Raw genomic sequence first — 23,454 nt, 5'->3', positions numbered from 1 at the left:
TAGGCCCTGAGCAGAGGGAGATGTGTGGGAGCACCCGATGAAGTGGCCTTAACTCAAAAACATTTGCATTTTGATTCCGGCACATGCACAGTGGGAATGTGTGTGTCCACCTCGGTATAAGGCACATAAGTATGTGTGTCTGATCCAGAAAGGAAACACTTGCAATTTTTGTACATTTTGTAAATCTCAATATTGTCTTTCTGCCGAGTCACAGACACTCCACTCCCTCCTTCATTTCACAAGGCTTCTATTGGATATAAAAGCATTGCGAAAAGGAGCTTTATGAAATTGAATCAGAATGTGGTTATTGGAAGGGGTGTTCTAGTGAACCTCCCAATTTATCCCCAGCGAATACCCACCAACTGGTTCATTTATTCTGTGACTTGGGTGGAGGGGTAATTAGGAGCTGGGCTGCTGCTCCTGCCTTGTCTCTCACTAGCAAAAGAGAATGGACTGAGCTGGTGGGCAGGTACAAGTAAGATCTGTAATACATGTTGAGGCAAATCTGGTGCAAGAAAAAATCTTTCACTAAAGACTATAATTATGGATGCAGCACCTTAAAATCATGTGCAAAGGCGGCAAAGCAGAAGAAAGAATAATCATGTTTTACTTGATAGGCAAGACATGAGAAGTACATTGACCAGGAATAACTACACAATTCTTAAATATTTTAGGATATTGTTGCTGCAGGGATCAACTGTAACTGCATTTGCCTGAACCAGAATAACATTTTTAGAGTATTCAGAGGTATCCCTGATTTGAGCAATTTTAAGTCAAAAAGATACTCTTGAGATTGATTCATTGGTGGACTAGGAAAAGGAGGTCATGAAGAAGCTGCTTGTTCCATCTTCTCCCTCCTTTACTGCCACAAGAGGAATCGCAGTGGTTGGATGAGTATTACTAATAGCAGTTATTGGAACAAAAACGTACTGGTAATCCTAGTTTTACACCCTAGTTTGCTTTCTAAATTTACAAAGTACTCAATATACACACATATGTATCAGATGCCACAACATTTTTAAACATTTTCAAATTAAGAACTCACACGACGAAAACTGGTACAATTAAAAAACATTATTTTTTTAAAGCTCTTCGCTAAATAAAACAAAACAGTAAAACTGGATACACAACACTTAACTGTGAAAAATTGACCCTATTCCTTTAGGAATCCTAGAGACTGTATTAGCTTACACAGCAGGGAGTCAGTTACCCACTCCCTTTCTGGAGCAGAAAAAATAAGGATCACTAGGATACAAAACTCTAGATCTGAGATGGTTGGTGGTGCTTTTGTGAATTCAGAAAAGTACTCATGATTAACTCATGATGAAGAACTAGGATTATAACCAAGTAGTTTCCTTCTTTGTGGAACTGGCTCTGACATGCACAAAATGAAGACTATTATGGTACGCTAACCCAACATTAAAAGGAGCATCACAAACAAGGACAGAACATTCATGCAAACAAGCTGCAAAGCCTGACCCACTAAAGTCTGGGTCCAAATAATGTTTAGCAAAAGTATGGACTGATCTTCATGTAGGTGTATTACAAGAGTCAATCAGAGAGATATTCCTTATCAGAGCGGCTGTAGCTCTATACCCATTGTAGAACGGCCTCCTCAATTACCTGGCAAAAGTATTTTGGAGTGTTCATAGCAAGTGATAATAAAATGCTATCTAGCTGCTTCTGTGGAAGCCAAGGGAAAGGTTATTTACCTGTACAATAGTTGAGCAGCCTCAAGCCATTCTGGACTCACATGCTGGGCAATATTCTGTCATCTAGTGGTTAACAACTGTGTATAATCACTTTTTTCATTTGGCCATCAACCACAGTGGGAGTCATACTGACCACCTACAGTGCTGAACATAAGCCTAAAATGTATCAGTACATGATCACCATCCTCAGTGTCCCCTACCCCAAATTATGGTGATGCTTACTTCATATTGCGTAGGTCTGTCATGAGACTTTACTCTTTTGGCTCACACCTTCTCCCCTCACTGGGGATGTGGGCTGATAGCATGTAGATCCAGATTAGACTTTGGGCTGTAAAGCATTTGTTCAGGGCACGTAGCTTTCTTTTTGCAACATTAATTTCTTCTGGATGTATATTCTGTGCACTGAAGTCAGAGTGCTGCGGGCCACCAGGAGCCGTCCCAAGCTGAGGGGGTAGAAACCAGAATGAGGTTTTCGATCTTGTCTGAATTGAGCTTGAAGCAGGTGTGGGTGCGTCTGTGAGGGAGATAATCAGCTGGGTGTCGTCAGCTTAGTAGACTATGTGGAGTCTACGGTTTCGAACGATGGCTGAAAGCGGGCCATGTAGAAGTTGAAGGAGGTGCTCAGGGAGGCTCCCTAGGGCACTCCACAGCTGATCTTTGTGGGCTGAGTAGAACAGTGGAAGTCTGACTGTTCAGCTGGTGAGGAAGGGGTATATCCATTCTAGGGCTTTGTCATGGATGCCGGCGTCATGGAGTTGTGCGCAGAGGGTGTGGTGGAAGACTGTGTCCAAGGCAGGCGAGAAGTCCAGGACGATGAGGGCTGCAGTTTAGCATTGGTCAAGGAGGGTGCGCATGTCGTCTTTAGCGGTGAGGAGAGTGCTCTCGGTGCCGTGTATGCTCCTGAAGCCCAATTGGAAGAGGTCCAGGATGTAGTTTGTTTTTATGTACTCAGAGTTGGGTGTTGATGGCCTTCTTGAGGTCTTTGGCTGGGAAGGGGGAGCAGATAGAGGAGTCTGTAATTCTTGAGGTCTGTCAGGTCGGCACAGGGTTCCCCCTGCATGTTTCCAGTCTGAATGGAAGGTGGCAGACTCCATGGAGCAGTTGATGGTGCGGCAGAGATCGGGGGCGATGGAGATGCAGTCTCTGCTGAAGATGTGGTGAGGGCAGGGATCTGAGGGAGCTCCGGAGTGGATGCGCTTCATGATCCTGTGGGTGTTGTCAGGTGTTATGCTCTCCATATGTAACCCAGAAAAAGTAGTAAGGGCATACATGATGCCATTATGCATAATATCTACTCCGCAGTACTCACTCTGAGATTGTGAAGTGTGATAAAGGCATCAGTGCTGGAAATCGTTTGTATTTTTTAGGAAGGCTTCAGCATTTTTTAAGACCAGCTCTGCTGCAAAGATTTTCTGGTTGGAGGCAAGGATTCCTCCATGTTTACTGAGAACTCCAAAATTCACATCACTTGGTCTATGCTGTTCGGGCATTGTCTAAACAAGCTTTCCTTTACAAACCAGTCATCTAGGTAAGGGTACACAGGTATATCTGTCGTGTGCACCTACCACAGTAAGACATTTTGTGAGCATTTTCTGTGCTAACTTTATCCAAAAGGGGAACACACTGAACTGGCAATGAGATTTTCCTACCACAAACATGAGGCAAATTCATCACACTCTTGTTCATGGGAATATAGAAGTAGGTATCATTCAGATCTAAAGCATTGAGAATGACATCCAAAGTGTTATCATTCTCAATTTTTGTGTCTTGACAAACATGTTCAAGAACCTTAAATCTGTTAGGCTCTGTTTCAGGATTAGGAAGCAGATATAGTAAATACCTGGAATGCATTCTTCCTTTCTTCCCGTGGTAATTTCCCTATTGCCCACTTTTTTTTTCCAGCGGTTCCATCACTTCCTGTCCCAACCGTCTGAGGTTGGTTGGTTCTGCAGCCTTTATTTCTTGTTGATGTTGGTGAATTTTAAGCAATTATATGCAGTAGCCAAGCATTACAATATTTAGAACCCAACTATTATAATGGTGGCAAATGGGATCACATTGCACAGTGAAAAAGGGTGGTAAGAACAAAATATTTGTTTGGAAAACAGTGATTCATATTACTGAGCAATTATCTTATGCTCGGTCATTAACGCATCCATCCCCCAACCCACAGATGTTGCAGGATTCACCTATGAGAGTCCTTCATCGTACTGTACTCAATAATAGAAATGTGATACAGTTCTTGATATTGTAGTATTTGACTCATCGATGGGGACTTGATTCAACCAACATTTGATGCGGTGTTACATTGGGCATCCTTGGTGTGGTTTTCCCATAACTTTTTGCCTTCAACCTTCCTGTTTGGCTGACTTTGGTTTTGCTTTCTTTAGTACTCTGCACAATTTACCACGGCAAACCAGTGATAAAGTGCTTGAGCTCTCTTTAAAACATAGTCGAATTGGCCGATACCCAATTGGCATATTTAATGTACTTATAAGTGCCTAGAAGAATACCACTACCTGTGTCTAGGGCCTGTTAATTAAATGCTACTGGGGGCCTGCAGCACTGATTGTGCCACCCACTTAAGAAGCACTTTAAATACATCTCAGGTCTGCCAATGCAGCTTTTGTGTGTAGTTTTTTAACTGCCATGTCGATCTGTCAAAATAAATCTTTTGCCAGGCCCAAACCTTCCTTTTTAATATATATAAGTCACTCCTGTGTATTTAAAAAGTAAGACATCTACTTTTAAGTTTTACATGTCCTGGTAGTGAAAAACGTTAACATTCATTTTTCACTACTGCAAGGCCTACCTCTCAAATAGGCTAACACTGCAGTTACCTTATTATATCTAATAAGTGACACTTTCCATATGGGTGGAAGTACCCTGTTCATGTTTAAGGTCTTTGGAATTGTAATGACAATTATTCTCATGGTGAATTTGATTTTAAATTATAATTTTGAAACTTATAGTAAGTTAGTATTTTCCTGCTTTAGCCATGTAGTGCCTACAGCCTGTCTCTGGCTCACATAAGTGGGTATAGCTGACAGTTGGGCTTTGTGCGGTCTTCCTAACCTGTGCCTGGATTGGCCATTACTGGAAGGATAGAGGGCAGAGCTGGGCACAGCTCTACTTATACCTGAATAGACTGTCCTGCCCCCACACAAAGGGCTTCATACTCCCTATAGTTAGTCTGAAGACAGGACAGGGAACGCAGAATGCCTAGGTACTTCAAAGGGAAACCTTCAGAAGCGTTAACCACTTCAAAGGAAGGCCCAGGTATAGATATTGGACCCCAGACAACAACTCTTCAGTATACTTCTGGACCTGTGACTTCGGCCAGGAAGGAGGACTGTTGTGCTGCTCAAAGACCATCACTCTGCTAGACTGTTGACCCTAAGGACTGCTTTCCCACTGTGCTGACCTTGTTGCCTGCATCGGAACCGCAGCTGTACGAAGCTTCATTGATGCAGGCTCTTGCATCACAAATCTATCATTGACAGCAGCCTCTACAGCAATGCAAGTCCTTGCATGATAGTCTTGCAGCTACTTGGAAACGACGCATCACCTGAACGGTAGACTTCGCATCGCAACCCTTGATCGATGGGATCCTCAACGATTTTGCCGGACCTTGCACCGTGATTCTCGGACCCGATGCATCACTTCAGCAGGAAGAAGCATCCTAACCACAGGACCTCGCAACACTCTGCACTCAGGATTTAAGGTATTCTTCTCCAGTGGACCTAAAAGGATTCTCTGTAACTGGACCGTCCTCCATCGCAGTCAGCCATAGTTCCGCTTTTTGGCACTATTTTTTTCTGAAACGTTAAAATTGCATATCTTCAGTTCTATTGATTGGATTTTTGTTGTTTTTGTCTGGTCTTATTAATTAACAATTGTTCTCTCTTTAATATTGGAGAGGGATTTTTCTGTGGCCGAGTTTTCACTTTATTACTGTTTGAAGTGCTGCATAAATACTTCACAAATTACCTCTAAGTTAAGCCTGACAGCTCTGTGCCAAATCATCAGAGGGTTGAGCACAGGTTAATTTGGGATTGCTTGTGTCTCCCCCTGACAAGGATTATGGTTGCTGCAGAGTATGGTTACAAGCCCCCAAAACCACTAACCCAATTTCTCACACACAGTAAGGACAGCCAACACAAGTTTCGTCCATGAGACTTTATCAAGGCTATACAGCAGAGTTCTAATTGGAGTAGTACCTTTCATAGCAGAAAGATTAGTGTGGAGTCTCAAGTAATTGTAGCCTAAAGGTATCTAGTAGATAGTGGGAAAAGATATGTAGTGGTCAATGTATAAGGGCAGTTCCACCGGCAAGGTAAAAGGAGGATATAATTAAGTGATGCATCAATTTCTTTAATAGAAAGAGTAGAGAATTCTGCCAAAGAAGCAAGTGGCTGCTGATGCTGAAGGTAGGTTAAAAAAGACAGGCATTATACGAAAAGGCGGAAGGGGGAGGGACAGCATATAGGTTTGAGATTTTCTCGTGAAAATATCTAGGGAGTTTGGCACAGTTTCAGAGAGGCAGTGATGGCATTTCCAACAGCCAATGTAAAAAAGAGGAAAATATTTCACAAGGAGAGTTGTTCAAGATTCAATAGCGTCAGTGTAGTAGGAGATCTAGGTCATGCACATAAGTTCTTCCATTTTCTGTTCAGAAATTTACAGAGGCACTTGGCCTCATGGAGGTCATCTGTATGCCAGGTCTTGTGGTTAGCATAAACAACAAATCGTGCACAATGTGCGTAGCGCAGAGAGAATATGGCTAAAGTAAAATCAACTGAAGTCAAGCAACTCTAAAGGCAGTGATGAGCTATCCTAATGCAGGCTCTTACTGGAAAGAAAAGCAGTTAAATGTGAACACATAAAAGCAAGTTACACACCAACTGTGCGATGGCAATGAGCAAGGTAAAAACTTGTCATCTACCCTCTACTGATTTTGAATGTTCAGGGTGATCTGAGTAATAATGATTTATGAGGGGTGTCAGATTTGCTCGTAGTCTGGTTCCGACCTCTCTACCTTTGGCCCAAATGGGGCGTCTCCCTCATGCAGTCTGCTGTAACTGTGGACCTGTTCCTTTACGCTGTTTCCTGACGGGCATGTATATGTTGCGGTTGTTGGAAGGTCGGATGTCTCAAACGTGTAGTGGTGGTTAGAACATCTCTCACAAAGGAGACCTTAGCTTGCAATGCAGCTGTTGCTTTTGCAGTATTATCCTTTTTCATTGTTAGAGGAATTCATAAACCTCTGGCCTAAATAGATTCTTCCCTGTAAAGGGCTTTTTGATCACTGTTGCTTGGAATTCCGGTTTGAAGATTGAGATCCTGAGCCCGGCAGGTATCCTGTGTGTGGTGCCAATGTATAACTACCTGCTAGCCTTGTCTGCAGTACCTACAAAGCATTTTAGGCAAGTTCTACCACTAGTCTTTCCCTCTGCACTGACAGCCATTGCTCTCTTCATAAATTGCTAGGGTAGGGCAGTAGCTCCTGAGCAATACATTGGAATAATGTCCATGCCGTTGTGCGGATGCTGCTCTTGTCATTGTTTGGACTGAGGCTTTCAAAGTTTTGCTATTCCTATTTTGCAATTGTGCAGTGGATTAAGATGAGTTTCCCCTTTTCTCTAGCTATGGTGTATATCAAGAAGTACCCCGACACATTGGTCTTTATGAATATTGGATCTATGCTTGAAGGTCTGCATGTATCTCCAGCCCAGGGGTGACTGCCTTCGAAGAAGTCTGTTCTCTGAAGACTAACCCGTGCAAAAACAATCAGTATTTACAGCTGCTTAAGGGACGCATCTTGTACCAAACAGCACAAGTACCAATGAATCCTAATTATTCCAAATAAACTGTTTTGCATGAGCATAAAAAAGCCTACCATCTAATACTTGACTTCAACAATCGCACTACATCATTCCTCCCTAGTGGAAACAAGCATTGGAGTAGCCAACAGGTCTCGCCTTTGGGACCTTATAAGTGTTTAGCCATGCAACAGTTGATGTTGCACCAAGGATATTGTGCTGGATAACTAAACACTTATAAGGTCCCAAAGGCGAGACCTATTGGCGATGCCAATGCTTGTTGTATGTAATCGCGTGGCTTGTTGAGGCACAACAATTGATTTTGCCAATGCTCGTTTTAAAAGTAAATAAGAAACAAAGGGCCCTATTGACCGGTAACACGAACGTCAAGGTCATGCAGAGTTATTTGTGTTCTTTACATAGCCATCAAGGCACTCAGCTCATAACTTTTCAAATAAATAAATAACCATGATGAAATCCAGAGGTACAATATGTAGTGTTTGCGGAGCATGGATGTGGTCGCTGCAAAATGTTGGTGTCAAAGAAACAGCTGTCTTTGGAACTCAGAGACAAGGGTTATAATCTCAGCATCGCCATTGAGGAAAGATTGTGTGATACTGCTCATTTCATACCTTCATATGAATTAGGTTCTAAATGTTGTAAGGTAAATGTGTGAAAGAATCCTTCAAAAGATGAGTAATATAAAAACCGGGGGTTATGTGCTACCAATTCAGCTTGTTCTCACATCGGACAAGACAATGCGGTGCTGACGGACCTTTATAAGGCATAGCAAACAGACACTTGTTTGCTGTGCCTGTATATCCAATAAACTAATGCAATAGCTGGACGTCTAGCGCTGCCCATGTTATGTGCCCTCCATCATGTCCTGGGGTGTCTAATGCAGTCTACGCCTGGTCCCCCAAGCCCGTTTATACCGCTCTATGTATGACAACTCATGATGAGAGGATACATTTGCCATTAAAATGTTATTTGTAAAAGACATCTGCTGCTCCTCAGACCGGGGTAAGTGCAAATGTCTTCCACCTCGCTGTAGAAGAGGCAAGTGCGCATGCGCTTTACCATCTTGTTATAGAAGCGCAGTGTTACGGTAAGGATCAAAGACAGGCGCCTACACTGGAGTTCTTTTTATTTCCATCAGTTAAGTTCCTCCAGGTGCTATGAATAAAACCTCTGCGGGTCTTGGATCCGTCTGGCACAGTGGACTCAAAAGCAGTACGGCGGTCTTCTTGTGCTTGTGGCGGCATCCCCCTTGCGGGAGCGAGCAGGGGCATATGTTTGTAATTAACGTGGCCGTCCTGCTGCTAGCTCCCGCAAGGTGGATGCCGCCACAAGTGCAGTGCTTCAAAAGTGAAGACCGATGGCTAAAGGCCCTCCTAGAGCATCGCATGCGTGCTGCCTAGGCGAGACCTAAAAATTAATACCTAAAAATGTTCTTTGCAGGCTCATATGGCTCTTAACTAAAGTCTAGTTATTGACTCCTTACAATCACTAGCTAGTGCTACAAAGAACTGGTGCTAATAGGGATGATAATAAACTGCAATGGCTTGGAGCTTACTAGCATTTTGGCACAATTGACAGTTCTGTGAGAAAGTCCTGCTTAACTTCTGTACGCTATCTGAAATATTCATGAATTAAGAAAAGTATCCCAATGTATGATCTATACAAATTTGGTGTGTGTGGGGTGCTCATGTGAATTGTCAGACCAATTCATTGAACGTAGAGAAGTTGCAAGTGTTACCCTCTTAATAATTGACAGACTGCTAAATAAGATATAAAGTGGGGATTTCATTTTATTTTGCTTTTAGATTGAATCCATGTTCAAAAGACATAACACTGAAAAAGCACAAACATGACTTCTCAATGTTCGATTCACAAGAAGAAACAGTAAGCAAAATAGCATTTAAAAGGCAGTACATACTTCGGTTAAGTTCTGATAGCTGATTAAATGAATCAGTAGAGCACTGGTAAAGTCTAGTACCCGAATATTAAAATGTCATTTCTGCAGCTGAAAAAACACTCAAATGCTTAGATCATTGGCTGATTATCTGAAGGAGATCAGAGGCCAAGAATGCATCATAGGTGTTTGGAACAAGGGTTAAAAGGAGAAGACCATTAGAGGATAATAACAAACTTGCGTAACATATAATTGCTGGGCTTGCTTAAAGCACTGTCTGTAGCGCACAAAAGATACCTGTTCTGTATCACTTACCTTAGGTTCACATAAAAAACAGTATAGGGCCTGAATAACATCTGCAGCATGGACTCCATTGTGATATGGATTTTGACTGTGATAATCATCTTGTACCGCAACTGAACACAAAACAAACAGCAGAATTATATTTAAGATATATACAAAACATATATGAATGTACAAGCAAACTACTTCTAAAAAGGTTTCTTGAAACAGATTTGTTTAAGAAAGGAAATACATTTCAACCTCTCCCATACCTCCACCCACATGCAATTCTTCAATAAGTGAACTCTGCATATACTGGCTGCAATACTTAATTAAAATAAAAAGTTTCCTTAGAGTTTCATAATGAAGACCCTAATAATGCCAAACCTAAACGAATGGAGGTTTGGAGTTTGTGGGGAAAAGGGTGAAAATTAAAAGCAAAATTACTTATTTGTAAACCCAGTTCTCCATTATCAAGTGCTCCCTGAATTAATGAACTCTGAATAGATTTGCCTATTTGTGGAATCAAACAAAAGGCTCTCAATTAAGTATTTTAAATAATGCCTTTGTTAATAACACCTTTTCTTTAAAAGAAAAAAGATTAGGATTTCCAATTGACTCATTTTGAAAAAGAAATGTGATGAAAGTAATATCTGCTTTCATGGTTACCCCCACTTTTTGCTTGTGTCATTCTGTTTTCTGACTAGGAGCCTGCTTATCAGGACCCTAGTCATTGTGTTCTCTCCCTAAATTGGACTATGGTAAGTACTTTGGTACATTCCCAATTGGCTACTGGTGTACCCTCCTAAGTCCCTAGCATAAGTACTAAGGTACCGAGGGCATAGGTACACCAGGAGTCACCCATGGGCTGCATCATGTATTATGCCACACATGAGACCACTCAAACTGTGACAACTGATATGCCATTGCAGCCTGTGTGAGCACCACTCACAGCAGATATAGGCTTCCTTATATCGGAGGTCACTGCACTTAAAATCTATAAGTTACCCCTAAGGTAGGCCTTTCAGTCCTGAATGCAGGGTGCTAGGATATAAGTGTGAGGGTGCCCTGCATGAGCAGGACACCCCCTCTAAACCCATGAGTCGATTCTCCAGGCTTTGTAAGTGCGGTCAGCCATTTTGTACATATAGTGGACATCAAGTCAATTATGGAGATGTCCAACTATATACGGACTGCACCAAAACCGGTCTTGTTTGGTATCAAACATGTTGGAATTCTACCCAAACACCAATTCCAGTATTGGATGCAGGATCTTGTGTACTGGGGGCACCCCTAGGGAGCCCCCACCTGTATTCCTGGTACCAGCCAGATTTTCAGGGTCTAAAAGCAAGCTAGTGCTGCTGATGACCACAGACACGATTCTGCTCTCTTGTTGCTGAGCTTGAGCAGGGGAAGGTAGGACAATAAAATTCCTGTCACAGGCATGTGTGACCACCTCCCAGACAGGACTTAGTGGGCTTGGCTGGGGTGGGGGCACTTGCCAGTGGCACCAGACTGCTTTGAAGGGCACATTTGGTGGCCTCCTTGCATACTCCAGTTGAATCCAGTTCAGGGAGCTATTGTCTCCCGCTCTGGCACGAAACTACACAAAGGACATGGAAGTAACCTGCCCTCTATCCAGCCCCTCCTCTGGGTGAGACTTCTGAATTGTCCCAACCCTTTCCTTAGGGTACTTAAAGACTTACCTGAGGGTGGCTCTTTAGACTCGTCGTGGGACAAGATTCAGATCCGAAACCACTTCCACTTCAACCGTCTGGACCCCTTGGACTACGCTGGACTTCGCCTGGAACAAAGACTGCATAAAGGAAGACTCTTGCTGTTCCTGGCCTCGTCGTCCTGCCAATCCTTTGCGTTGTCTGTGCCTGATCCAGTTTTTTCTACAGACCTGTGGACATCCAAGACACTTGAAGTAATCTCCCTTTGAGTGAAGGAGTCACTCCCCTGCATCTGGAGAAAACGCAACAAAGCAGACTGGTCTGCTGCTCCTGAGGTCCCACGTACTCCAAAAGGCTCCGCAACATAGGAGATGGTTCTGCAACTCTCTCGAAGCCTGCGCAGTCTTCTCACCAAGTTTGAGGACAGTATCCCTCGTTGGAACAGCTGAAACAGATCTCTTGTGCACTGCGTCGACTTGCATTTGCCAAGGTTTGATGACTCAGTCCTGCAAAGATCTTTTGGGCTACAAGAAGCTCCAGCATCTGTTGTTGCAAAGATCTTATTCCTCACCGCATCCTATGCACTGTTTTGCCTGCATACTAGGTAAGCTGCTCGAGGTCCTCTTGCAACTCCTGTGTCTGTGGGTCTTCCTGAGGGTATTCTTTGGATTTAGTGTGCTTCCCTGCTTGCTTGGGGGCTGCTCTGACTCCCCTGCATTTGGTGAGTCCCCTGGACCATGCCGGTCCCGACACTCCACCTTCTTCATTTACCATGTCTGTTGCTGCTGCCGATGCTTGTTTGTGCTCCTGTCGGACACAGGACACAGTACCCCTACCCCTACCCCCCCCCCCCACTCCGTTCTTGACTTTCGATGTGTAACAGCTCGTGAACGGCTCCTGGTCTTTCACAGCTTTGCCTGGTCCTCATAGCTGTAGCGCCAACATCAACTCTTATGCATCTTCTGTCATCTGTGGTCTTCCGTGCCTCCTGGGCACTCCCGAGTGGCGTAAACTGTCCCCTGTGCTTGAATGTACTTCTCTTCAAGAAACCATCCTTGGAAACCAACGGACTCTTTCACCTACTTCACCAGTGACATCTACACTGAAGTCCTCGATTGTGGTCTACGGCAGTCTCCGACATCACTTCGCACCTATGGTATCCACGTCTGGAGTGTGTCTCCAAGCTTTCATCTTCCACTGGGTTTCTTCAGGGTCAACTGGGAAGGGTCCTTCACAACCGCGACTTCCCCACTGACTTGCATTGAGTACGTGGCTGCTCACCCACTCTGCACACCGCCTCCCTGATGTTCCTGAGTACTTACCTTGGGTGTTTCCTTGGGTCTCCATCTCTTCTGAGTCTTAAGGGTCAGGTCTCGAGTTTGGTCGCAGTTCGCATTCCACTTCTTTAGTATATGGTTATATCGCCCCTTGAGACCACTGTGTATTTGTGCTTACTTGTCTGTTTCCTTTTAAAATAGTCTGTATTATTTTCATATCTCTGATTAGGAGCTATACCAATGTGTTAGTGAGTGTGTATAATAAATATAACCTTTTAGCTCTACACTCTGTAGTTCTTTTTCGTTTAACCTACACAGATGATTAGTTCTCCTAAAACAAGCAGCTTAACACTCCTTCAGGGCTAAGCCTGAAGGCTGCTCTCCACAGCTACCACTTCGAGAGATTTCTATGGTTGTGTAAGACCACTAAAATCACCGTAAGGGTTGTCTGGATTAGTGCAGGGTGCTTCACTTAAGTGTGCACCATATACTATGGCAGCCTCCTACAAGAAAAATGTAAGAAAACTGGCATATTGGCAGCACAGATGTAAAAGGTGAAAAACTGCATTATGCCTTTTGGCAACACCACATACTTCCAAAGACACTGCTTTTCAAGACTGATGGTTTGTTTTGAAGCTTAAAAGTATGAGGAACATAGACACTTGAAGCCACTCACGATTTTCCATGAAGTCAATGAAGATTCCCACACGTTAAAACTACAATAAGCAACTTCATATTTTTATCAAGGTATGTTCAATGATTATTATGAATACTAAACAACAAGCACTCCAAATTAGATGTAGGAGGACACAAATCCAGAGGAGAGGATAAAGTGGACATTAACATGAAAACTGATAACTAATCAGATATTCCATAGAAGCTTGTCCCACCCTAGCTGTAGAGTTTGAGGCACTTTGCAAACGAGCAGATGACCTACAAGTTGCTGAGCAGCAGAGATTTTTAAAAAAATGAAGCTTTCACGTCAGAATCTTCTCATACATTTTCAACAGACCAATTGGGTCCCTCATGAATTATCTCAATAGTTCCTAGTGTGCCCGTTAGTGGTTCACCCACCACAAGACAGTTTTGAGAAAACATGGCAAAAATGCTGCACTTTCAGTACAATTTCCGATAAGTGTTAAAAGGAAGCTCATAAAAATTCAATTTCAGAGGTGCCATCATTTTACAGCATATTACTTCATTTCTTGTTTCATTTGTTCTGATGTATTCCTCATGGTTCTTTCCATAAACTCTCAGAATATGTTATGAAAGACAATCTAAGTGGAAGAAGAAAGTAACTAAAATAAAAAATAAAAATTCAAATCATAGGCCACATAACGAGACAGATTTTACAGTTGTAACAAGTAGTTACAGGTTCAGGTAGTGGATTGGTGAGACAATATTAAAGGCTAAAATTGCAGCAGTGACTAGAACTCAAAGAGCCTAAAATATGTATTTGGAAATGCATTTAGTTTGTTCCCAAACATCAGTGTTTGAATTTAGGACAATTAGAAAACATATATATCCTCCAGAACAGAGGCTTACGGTCATGAAAACAAATTTAGTCTGGAAATACCATCATTTTCAAAAGTGCTGAAACATCAGTTTATCATTTTTATTATGTACTCAACAAGTACTAGTACCACAAGAAAATACACTAACTTGCATACTATTACCATCTCATTCCAAGAATGGCCCACCACATTCCAATGATTTACCACCATTCTGGCAGAGCGTACATTATGCAAATTGTGGGAATAATTTCACAGATGCACACAATAAAACAATACACATCATATTGGGCATTTTACATGCAGTTTTTATTTTTATTATTGGCCTTTAACATTTTCATACCATCTTCCATGCAATACCCCATCATGCGCATTCATTATGCTCAAAATTACCTATTAGTTTTACCATGGCCACAGGTTATGGTCATTGCTTGTTCTAGCTTGCTTCAATTTGACAATTAACGTGATCAGTAGAAAAGTGTACAAAAAGGACTTTGACTATTAAATCAAAAGCACATTCCCATTGAAAGCTTATACTTGAAAGATGGACGCAAAGCCCTTTCGAACTCCACAAATTGATCTGAGGTTCCACTCTGTCACGGATGACTTGAACATGACCACTTTCTGATCAGAACATCTCTTGCTTGTTCTGATCTCCAAGCAGGAGGCTTAATTTGATTAAAATGTTCCATCTTAGTGAAGACACAGAGTCAAACCCCCAGCATGTTCAATGACCGGGTCCTTCATTTCTTCCAACCTTATTTTAAGGTGAGCCAAAGTAGTGGTACTGTCTCTTTGCATGAGTATTACACTGTCCTTCAGTGCTGCTTGAAAAGACTTCAAGGCAGGTGAGTACCCTTCAGGTCTAGTGTGCTTCCTCCATATGAAGAATCCCTTTAGGATCACTGTACACAGGCTTTCTGCAGAAAAAGGATTCCCATCTTAGAAGGGAGGAATACATTTATATGACTTGAGACAGAAGTAACTCATGGAATGATACATCATATTTGTGACACTTATCTACCACACAAGTATAGCAAAGCTGCCACCTACAGCAAGTATCAATTGGTCTTCTCAGCATTCGAGTGGGGACTACACTGGTCCTGCATGCAGCCCTGAATAAGTCTTGCATATAGCCAAGTCTTTGAGAGAACTAAGATCATGCAAGACAGTTTGATCAGGGAAGAAATGCAACTTGCCAAAATGTTGAGTGAGCTTTCTTGAATAGGCTCTTAAGACTTTTACATAAATAGTAAATTCAAAAAACAAGTTTGCTTGACTTGTGTTATCAATGCCCGAAGGAAGTGAATCCTTTCTACTGCGGAGGCTGCTAACTTTGTCAAAGTGGAGGTTTAAATTGCACAAGCTGATTTCTGGAAAGCTTAAACCACTTTTTCTCTTCCAGGGGATCCTCATTAATAGTCATAAGCATTGAATATTCCCGCCCATGTGCGGGACCCCGGAACACACAAACGCACACATATATTACTTCATATACATGCGCACAGAACACCACATCATATGCATACAGTTATATATACACACACACAGGTATACTACACACACACACACATATATATACATATATATATATATATATATATATATATATATATACACACACATACATATATATATATATATATATATACACACATACATATATATATATATATATTTTTTTTTTTTCTCATAAATAAAAAAATGCAGCCTTAAACAAAACAAGGCTGGACAGTGCTTCCATAAATTGCATTTGTATCAATAAACATATCTGTTTTTAATTCTCTTACATACACTAATAGGAAGAAAAAACAGGAAAGCAAAGAGACTCATACTCGTTATTGAACTGCACGAACTACAATGTAATAAGATAGGCATTGTTAGCCCATAGGCTGCACTGTAAAAACACTTAACGGAATAGAAAATGAAATAACTGGCACCGTGCCTTTAAGGCAGCCATGACCCCCAAGCCTCCCATCATGTGTCGGGTGTCAGGCGTCAATCAACCGGTGTTAAACGTCGAGGCACCAGACCCCGTTAACATCAACTTAACGATCAATGTCGAGACGAAGGTCTCCATAGACGTAGAGGCACCAGTCTCCATTGGCAACATACCTTCCACATCCGACGTCGAGAAATCGGGTCCCATCGGCGTCTTCCCAGCAACCCTCAAAGTTGGCATAAGGTGATCCTGAGGTTTTGGGTCAACGTCGCTCGATGCCAAGGTACTCACCCCGGTCGGGGTCAACAGGGCACAGTTTTCCACCAGCATTAGTAGCTCAAAGGTCCTCGATGTCCAAGCATTCACATTAGACGTTGAGGAAACTTGGCGTCTAGAGAATCGTCCAGGAGCTTGACGCAGACTCTATCGCCGCAGCATACACTGTTAGAGGATCCACATTAAGATCCTCAGCACAGGTGCCACTTTCGTTGTCGAGCGGTTCTTTTTCTCCTTCTCCTGACCAGCAGACACAGAAGGAGAGGTCGCAGGACATCCAGATCACGGCGACTAGCGTGCATCAAGAACAGAGGAACCAGAGATCTCCCCCAGCTTCAAGGCCACGGTTACCTTTGGTGCCTGGGCTCATTTAGCCAGTGATGGACACCTTCCTCACATCGACATCCCTCAAGTCAGCCCTTGCGAGGAACTTGAAAAAATACAAACTGACAGAACAAGATCCACTGTTCTAGAGAGCAGATCCTCCATTGGATTCATGCTCACTGCATCAGCAAAAAAGACCCATGCAGTAGGTCCTTATGGGACTCCCTTGAGAGGTTCAAAGACAAGTTGCCCAAAGAAGACTGTCAAAAGTTTGAGGAAGTTCTCCAGAAAGGAGGCCTTGTAGCAAACTAAATGATTAGTGCGGCAGCAGATGGTGCAATGCTGGCAGCATATGCTTGGGCACATGGAATAAGTGCAAGAGGTTTGTCTTGGCTCCAACTTACTGCACTCAAGCTGGAAGTTCAATAACACATTTTGAATCTGCCTTTTACCAGTAATTCACTCTTTGGCTCCCATAAAGATGATGAAATAGCCAAGATGAAGGCTGAACGCGACACTCTGAAGGCAGTGGGCCTAGAAAAAAGAAAAACTATTTCCATCGTAGGTACAGGCCATACGATCGCAGGCCCTATGAGCAGAGGATTCAAGTCTCTTAATGGTCTCAAAGGCATCAACATCAACCTAGAGTGCACTAGCAAGGTCGCTGCTCTACCGGCAGTCGAGGAGCTCTGCACCAAACCTCTACAAAGGCTCCAGTGAAGCAATAAGCAATTGCTTCCTCCGTCACCGTACTCCATTCAAGTGGGGTGGGGGAGGGGAGTATTGCCAATCATCTGCAAGCGTGGCGCAACATAACACAAGATCACTGGGTATTAAATACGCTGCAAAATGGGTACTCTCTATGGTTCCTTCACCAACCTCTGGCAATTCCTCCAGTAAAATCTGTATGCCACCAGATGCAACAACTGCAATAAGAAGTTTCCAGTCTTCTACAAAAATCTGCCATAGAGGAAGTTCCTCCTTCACAAAGAGGAAAGGGAGTGTACTCTCAGTGTTTGCTGGACCCAAGTGGAATTCAGACCTATATTGGACCTATGTCTTCTGAACAAGTCCATCCACAGAGAGAATTTTCCATGCTGGCCCCCGCATTACATATAGACTCACCTCCAGCAGGGAGACTGAATGTGCTTGATATACCTGCAGGATGCGTATTTCCATAAGCCAATCAACCTAAAGCATCCGACATTTCTACACTTCATAGTAGGTGCCAGACATTACCAATACAAAGTGCTCCCTTTCAGGCTAAAGTCGCCCCCCACGAGCCTTTACCAAGTGCATGGCCGTGGTAGCAGTGGCTTTCCATCGTCAAGGACTGTGTTTATCCTTATCAGGAAGACTGGCTGCTAAAGATTCCTTTTTCCCCAGTGTGCAAAGGACCAGTATCAAACATGTCTAGGCTTGCTTCAGCGGCTGGGTGTCCATGTCAAATTTGCTACATTCGTTCATCAGTCGACCTAAAGGATACAATCTCTGGGAGGTACACTGGGCACCAAGGAAGGAAGAAAACAAGTTACTTACCTGTAACTACGGTTATCCAGTATTGGTATCTTTCATAGATTCACATACCTGAATCATTCCCCGTCGTCGAGGCGGGAGTCCCACTGTAAAAATATATACAATAGCAGTGCCTAAACATTTCTTGTAGTAGGCTGGCAAAGCCTAAAGGCCTAGCTAGACCCAAAACTTAGCAGCCTATCTACCTCATTATGTAAAAAGACCTGAAAAAGTAGCCTCAGTCAATCAGCTGTAGTCACCCTCTAGAACCTTCCCAGCTCAGGCAGTTCTCCTCAGATTTTCCCAGCACAAGTGAGAATAAGTATCCATAAAACAGAACTGCCGTGCCGGTGAGGAGGGTGGGTGCATGTGAATCTATGAAAGATACCAATACTGGATAACCATAGTTACAGGTAAGTAACTTGTTTTCTTATCCAGTATTGGGGTATCTTTCATAGATTCACATGCCTGAATCAGAGTAGCAAGCAGTGACATCATGTCTGTCATTAGAGGAAGGTGGGAGACAAAATAAATCATATACACCCCCACACAACCAGGAAGGTAATAGAGCACAAACTTGTTTACATAACATATGCATCAAAAACCTTCATAAGTACATTACATATATAGGATAGCGTTTGAAAATGCTAAAAACATCATAATGAAATACATACGCTTAAAACAGTCAAATGAAGAAGAAAAGACTATAAAGAGTCTAACCCTTAGTGAAGAAGATGCTGCAGCACCGCTTCTCCAACTGCTGTATCAACATGAGCTGCCGACTGCAGACAGTAGTGCTTCGTAAAAGTGTGCACACTTTTCCACGCAGCAGCTCGGCAAATGTTCTCCAGCGTCACTCCAGCAAAAAGGGCCGTCGACGCGGACATAGTTCTGAGGGAATGCGCTTTAACCTTTCTTGTTAAAGGTTTGTTAGCTTTGTCATGACAGAAGATAATCGTAGAAGACAACCATCTAGCTGTAGTTGCCTTTGTTACAGCTTGACCCAAGGTGGCTCGACCATAAGCAACAAAAAGCTGATTAGATTTGGGGATATCCTTTGTTTTTTGAAGATAAAACTTAAGGCACCGTTTCACATCCAGGGAATGTAAAACCTTCTCCGCTGGAGTTTTAGGATCCGGGAAAAAAGTCTTGAGCTTGACCGGTTGATTGATGTGGAATTGGGTCGGTACTTTTGGAATGAATCTTGGGTTGGTTCTAAGCGTCACAAAGTTTTTAGAGAATTGTAAGAAAGGCTGTGCAACAGTGAAGGCCTGTATCTCACTGACTCTGCGGGCTGATGTGAGAGCCAGTAAGATAGCCACTTTCCAAGTATGAAACTTTAGCTCCGCCTTGTGAATAGGTTCAAAAGGCCTTTTTAGAAGTTGAGACAGAACAATATTAAGATCCCACTCAGGAGGAGGAAGACGAACTGGTGGAAAAGCTCGGAATAGCCCTTTAAGGAATTGTTTGATCAAAGATGATGAACATAAGGATGGTTTGTTGGAACTCTTCCTGAACCTGGATATTGCCGCTAGATGCACCTTAATGGACGAGAAAACGAGTCCAGCCCTAGCTAAAGACAGTAGATAAGGAAGGATGGCTTCAGGAGGAGCTTGACGTGGATGAACATTATTTTCTCCACACCAGGAACAGAATTGTTTCCACTTAAAACGATAGGTCTTGATGGTACTTTGCGCACGGGCCTGTGATAAAATCGCCCTGCAGTCTGAGGAGATGTTAAGATCCTTGAACTCTAGGAAGTCAGGAGCCAAGCGTGCAAGTGCAGTGATTGAGGATCCGGGTGTTGGATCTGGCCTCCCTCTCTTGTTAACATTGACACTGTCGGTTTGAGACGAAGTGGAGGCTGCTGAGAGAGTAGAAGGAGCTCCTGAAACCAAAACTGTCTTGGCCAACAGGGAGCAATGAGGATGAGAGTGCAATGTTCCACTCTTCATCTTTTGCAGTACTTTCGGGATGAGCGGAATCGGAGGATAAGCGTACGCAAATATTCCGGACCATCTCATCAAAAGGGCATTTCCCCATGCCCCTGTGAGGAAACCTGCTGGCATAAAACAGGCATTTGCTGTTCTGCTGCGTGGCAAACAAATCCAGTGTTGGTGTTCCCCATGTTTGAAAGATCCTCTCTACTTGATGTTCAAGCTCCCATCCGTGACAGCCCGTGAAAGCCCTGCTGAGGTTGTCGGCTAGAGAGTTCTGGACGCCTTGCACATGTTCTGCTCTGAGGGATATGCCGTGGCGTAGGGCCCATTCCCACATCTCTTGAGCCTCCAGCGACAGGGTGAGAGATTTTGTTCCTCCCTGTTTGTTGATATAGTACATGCTGGTGGTATTGTCCGTACGCACCAGCACGGACGAATTCGCAATCCTTGGAAGGAAGGCTTGCAGGGACAGAAAAATGGCCCTCAGCTCCAGGCTGTTGATGTGTTTCTGCCGGTACTGACGAGACCATCGTCCCTGAATCTGAAGGTCCTGAAGGTGACCTCCCCAACCTTCCATGGAAGCGTCCGTAGTCAGGGTGAACTCTGGAATGTCTTGGAGAAAAGTGAGGCCCAGTGACAAATTGTGCGCCTTCGACCACCAAAGAAAGGCTTGCTTCATCTTGGTTGTTACTTTGATGCGGTGGAACGATCCGTCGACTTGCCTCCACTGGCGAAGTAATTCCTCCTGTAGCGGCCTCATTCTGAGTCTCGCCATAGGGATGAGGCTGATTGCAGATGAGCACATCCCCAGAAGGGAAGCAAATGTTCGAACTGAAAGTGACCTTCTTGCAAATATTTGTTTTGCTAGCTTTAACAGTTTGTTTTGCCGCTCCTGAGTCAAGAACGCCTTGCACTGGCATGTGTTCAACACCGCTCCCAGAAAGGTCAACTCCTGGCAAGGTTGAAGCTGAGATTTGTTCGAATTGAGGGTCAGTCCCAGATTTGAGAAGAGGGAGAGGGAACTCTTGACCGCTTCCATTGTGGAGTTTCTTGATGGTCCTTTTAATTTCAAATTTGTTTTATTGGTTTTGATAGCAAAAATAGGCAATACAGAATAGCAGGTATGCAGCAGGCACATATAGCGAGCGAGACAGACAATTGTGTCTTCTCTAAAGGACATCAAGTAAGCAAGAACAATATGCCAACACAGATATGCAGAGCCAATGCTGTGATGAAGGTGCCATGCAAGAAGGTCAACTGACCAGAACAAGAAAAATAACTAAACCCCCCTCGCTCTCCCCAACATCCCTTCCCTCCCCTCACCCCGACCAGTATGCCGTTTGCCTGGAGCTTCTGTTATGACATGTTCAGAGCTATATGCTGCAGGGCAGTCGATTTTAGGGGGGGATCATGTGGTGGTCCTGTAAGCCGTAGAATGCGAAGATATTTTGGGCATGTGACTTCTTGAAATTCTTTGGACAGGAGGGATAGAAGCGGCTGCCAAACTTTCTGAAATGAGTCTGCTGTGTGTGTAAGCGTGGCTTGAATACTCTCCATGCCCAGCGTGAACCATAGTTTATGCAGCCAACCAGTGTGAGTGGGTGTGGTGGTCTATCCCCAGAGCGACAGGATATGTTGTGACGCTGCTTGCATGGCAATGCCCATCTGTTTACCGCGAGGGGACCTCAGAGGAAACGTAAGCGCGTTGGGTAGTCCCAAGATTGTGTACGCGGGGAAGCGTGGAATTTCAGTTTCAAAGGTGGAATCTATATCATCCATAACCGCCTTCCAGTAATCCTGGAGTGTGCGGCAGTCCCACAGGAGATGGGTCAAAGTGCCCCTCTCACCGCAGCCTCTCCAGCACAGTGCGCTTCGAAGCGGGTTGCTTTGATTGAGTCTGACCGGGGTAAGGTGCCAATATATGGCCAATTTCACCGCAGCTTCTCTGGCACTAGTATTACGAGTGGTGTGCGCAGCTCTATAGTATACAAACCCCCATTCCCTGGGCGACAATGCCCTGCCGAGTTCCGTCTCCCAGCGTTTCTGTCCCGCCGTCTTACCTGGGCCGGCCGCGGGTGATAGCATCCTGTAAAGGTCCGAGATAAGGTGCCGATCAGAATCTTTCGTTATCAACCATTGCTCGAATGGTGTCAGTCGCCGACTGAATAGGGGAGCGCATTCCGGGCTTGAAAGCCAGTGGCGGAGTTGAAAGTACTGAACATGTGAGGTTTGGTCACCCCATATCCCTGTACAATATCGGTGAGGGGGAGAAAGCCCTCTAGATCAATGAAAGGGCCAGCAGAACGGCAGTCCGTTCCACGCCATTGTGGAAAGGCGCGGGGGTCGTTGCCCGGTGGGAACTCCGGATTATCTAGGATCGGAGTGAGTGGGGAGGGGAAAGTAGTGAGGCCTCTCTTGACCGCCACCATGTCCCAAGTCCTCAATGGTGCGCGTGATGGGGGAGCGAAGAAGATATCGTGGTCTGTGTTGGCGAGCAAGGAATGGGATCTTCCATAGCGAGGTCTGAGCCATTGCTCTATCTTGAAATAGCCATCTCTTCTCGGATTCTGGCCTATACCATTCCACCAAGTAGCGGAGTTGCGAGGCTTGAAAATATTGTAAGAGGTTGGGGATTCCGAGACCACCTTCGTCTACAGCTCTGTGTGCCACTTGTTTATGCAGTCACGCGCGTTTCTTTTCCCAAATGAACTGGTGGAAGTCGGTTTGCAGGTCAGCAAGTGCGCCAGGAGGTGGTAGGATCGGGATAGTTTGGAAGACATACAAAACCTTAGGTAAGGCCGACATTTTCACTGCCGCTACGCGGCCCAGTAAGGAAAGGGGTTGCTTCGACCAACGTGCAAGATCGGCTCGGATCTGGGAGGTGAGCTTTTTATAGTTAAGGGTCACCGTTGAGTCCGTGGAGGAGGTGAGAGTAATTCCCAGATATGGGAGCTGTGTGGATGTTTGTAAATCGCAGCCAAAGACAGGTGCCGGAGTGCGAAGGTGGGCATTGCTACCTAGAGGCAAAATTAAGGATTTCCCCTGGTTAATTTTGAAGCCAGACACCGCTCCAAAGCTCTCCAGTTCCTCCAGGAAAGCAGGTATAGAGTGGGATGGTCGGTCGAGGGTAGCGATGATATCGTCGGCGTACAGCCCCACCACGTGAGGTTCATGGCCGAAGGAAATACCGCAGATGTGAGGGTTGTCTCGGATTTTCTGCGCCAGTGGCTCCACGTAAAGGGCATTAGGAGGGGCGAAAGAG

The 23,454-nt window shown here is 44.1% G+C and overlaps 1 protein-coding gene across 3 annotated transcripts in view; it reads right to left on the bottom strand.

Moving 5' to 3' along the window:
- PDE7A (phosphodiesterase 7A) overlaps positions 1–23,454 on the bottom strand; it is a 1,945,501-nt gene that overhangs the window by 1,064,055 nt on the left and 857,992 nt on the right. For all 3 annotated transcript variants that reach the window (XM_078687235.1, XM_078687233.1, XM_078687234.1), the window contains one exon: positions 9,765–9,865. In XM_078687235.1, the coding sequence (XP_078543361.1) occupies positions 9,765–9,865 (101 nt within the window). The remainder of the gene's footprint in view (positions 1–9,764; positions 9,866–23,454) is intronic.

Source organism: Lissotriton helveticus, chromosome 4_1 (assembly GCF_964261635.1).
Source record: "Lissotriton helveticus chromosome 4_1, aLisHel1.1, whole genome shotgun sequence".
Taxonomy (NCBI): Eukaryota; Metazoa; Chordata; class Amphibia; order Caudata; family Salamandridae; genus Lissotriton; species Lissotriton helveticus.
This window is presented reverse-complemented; position numbering and strand designations above follow the sequence as displayed.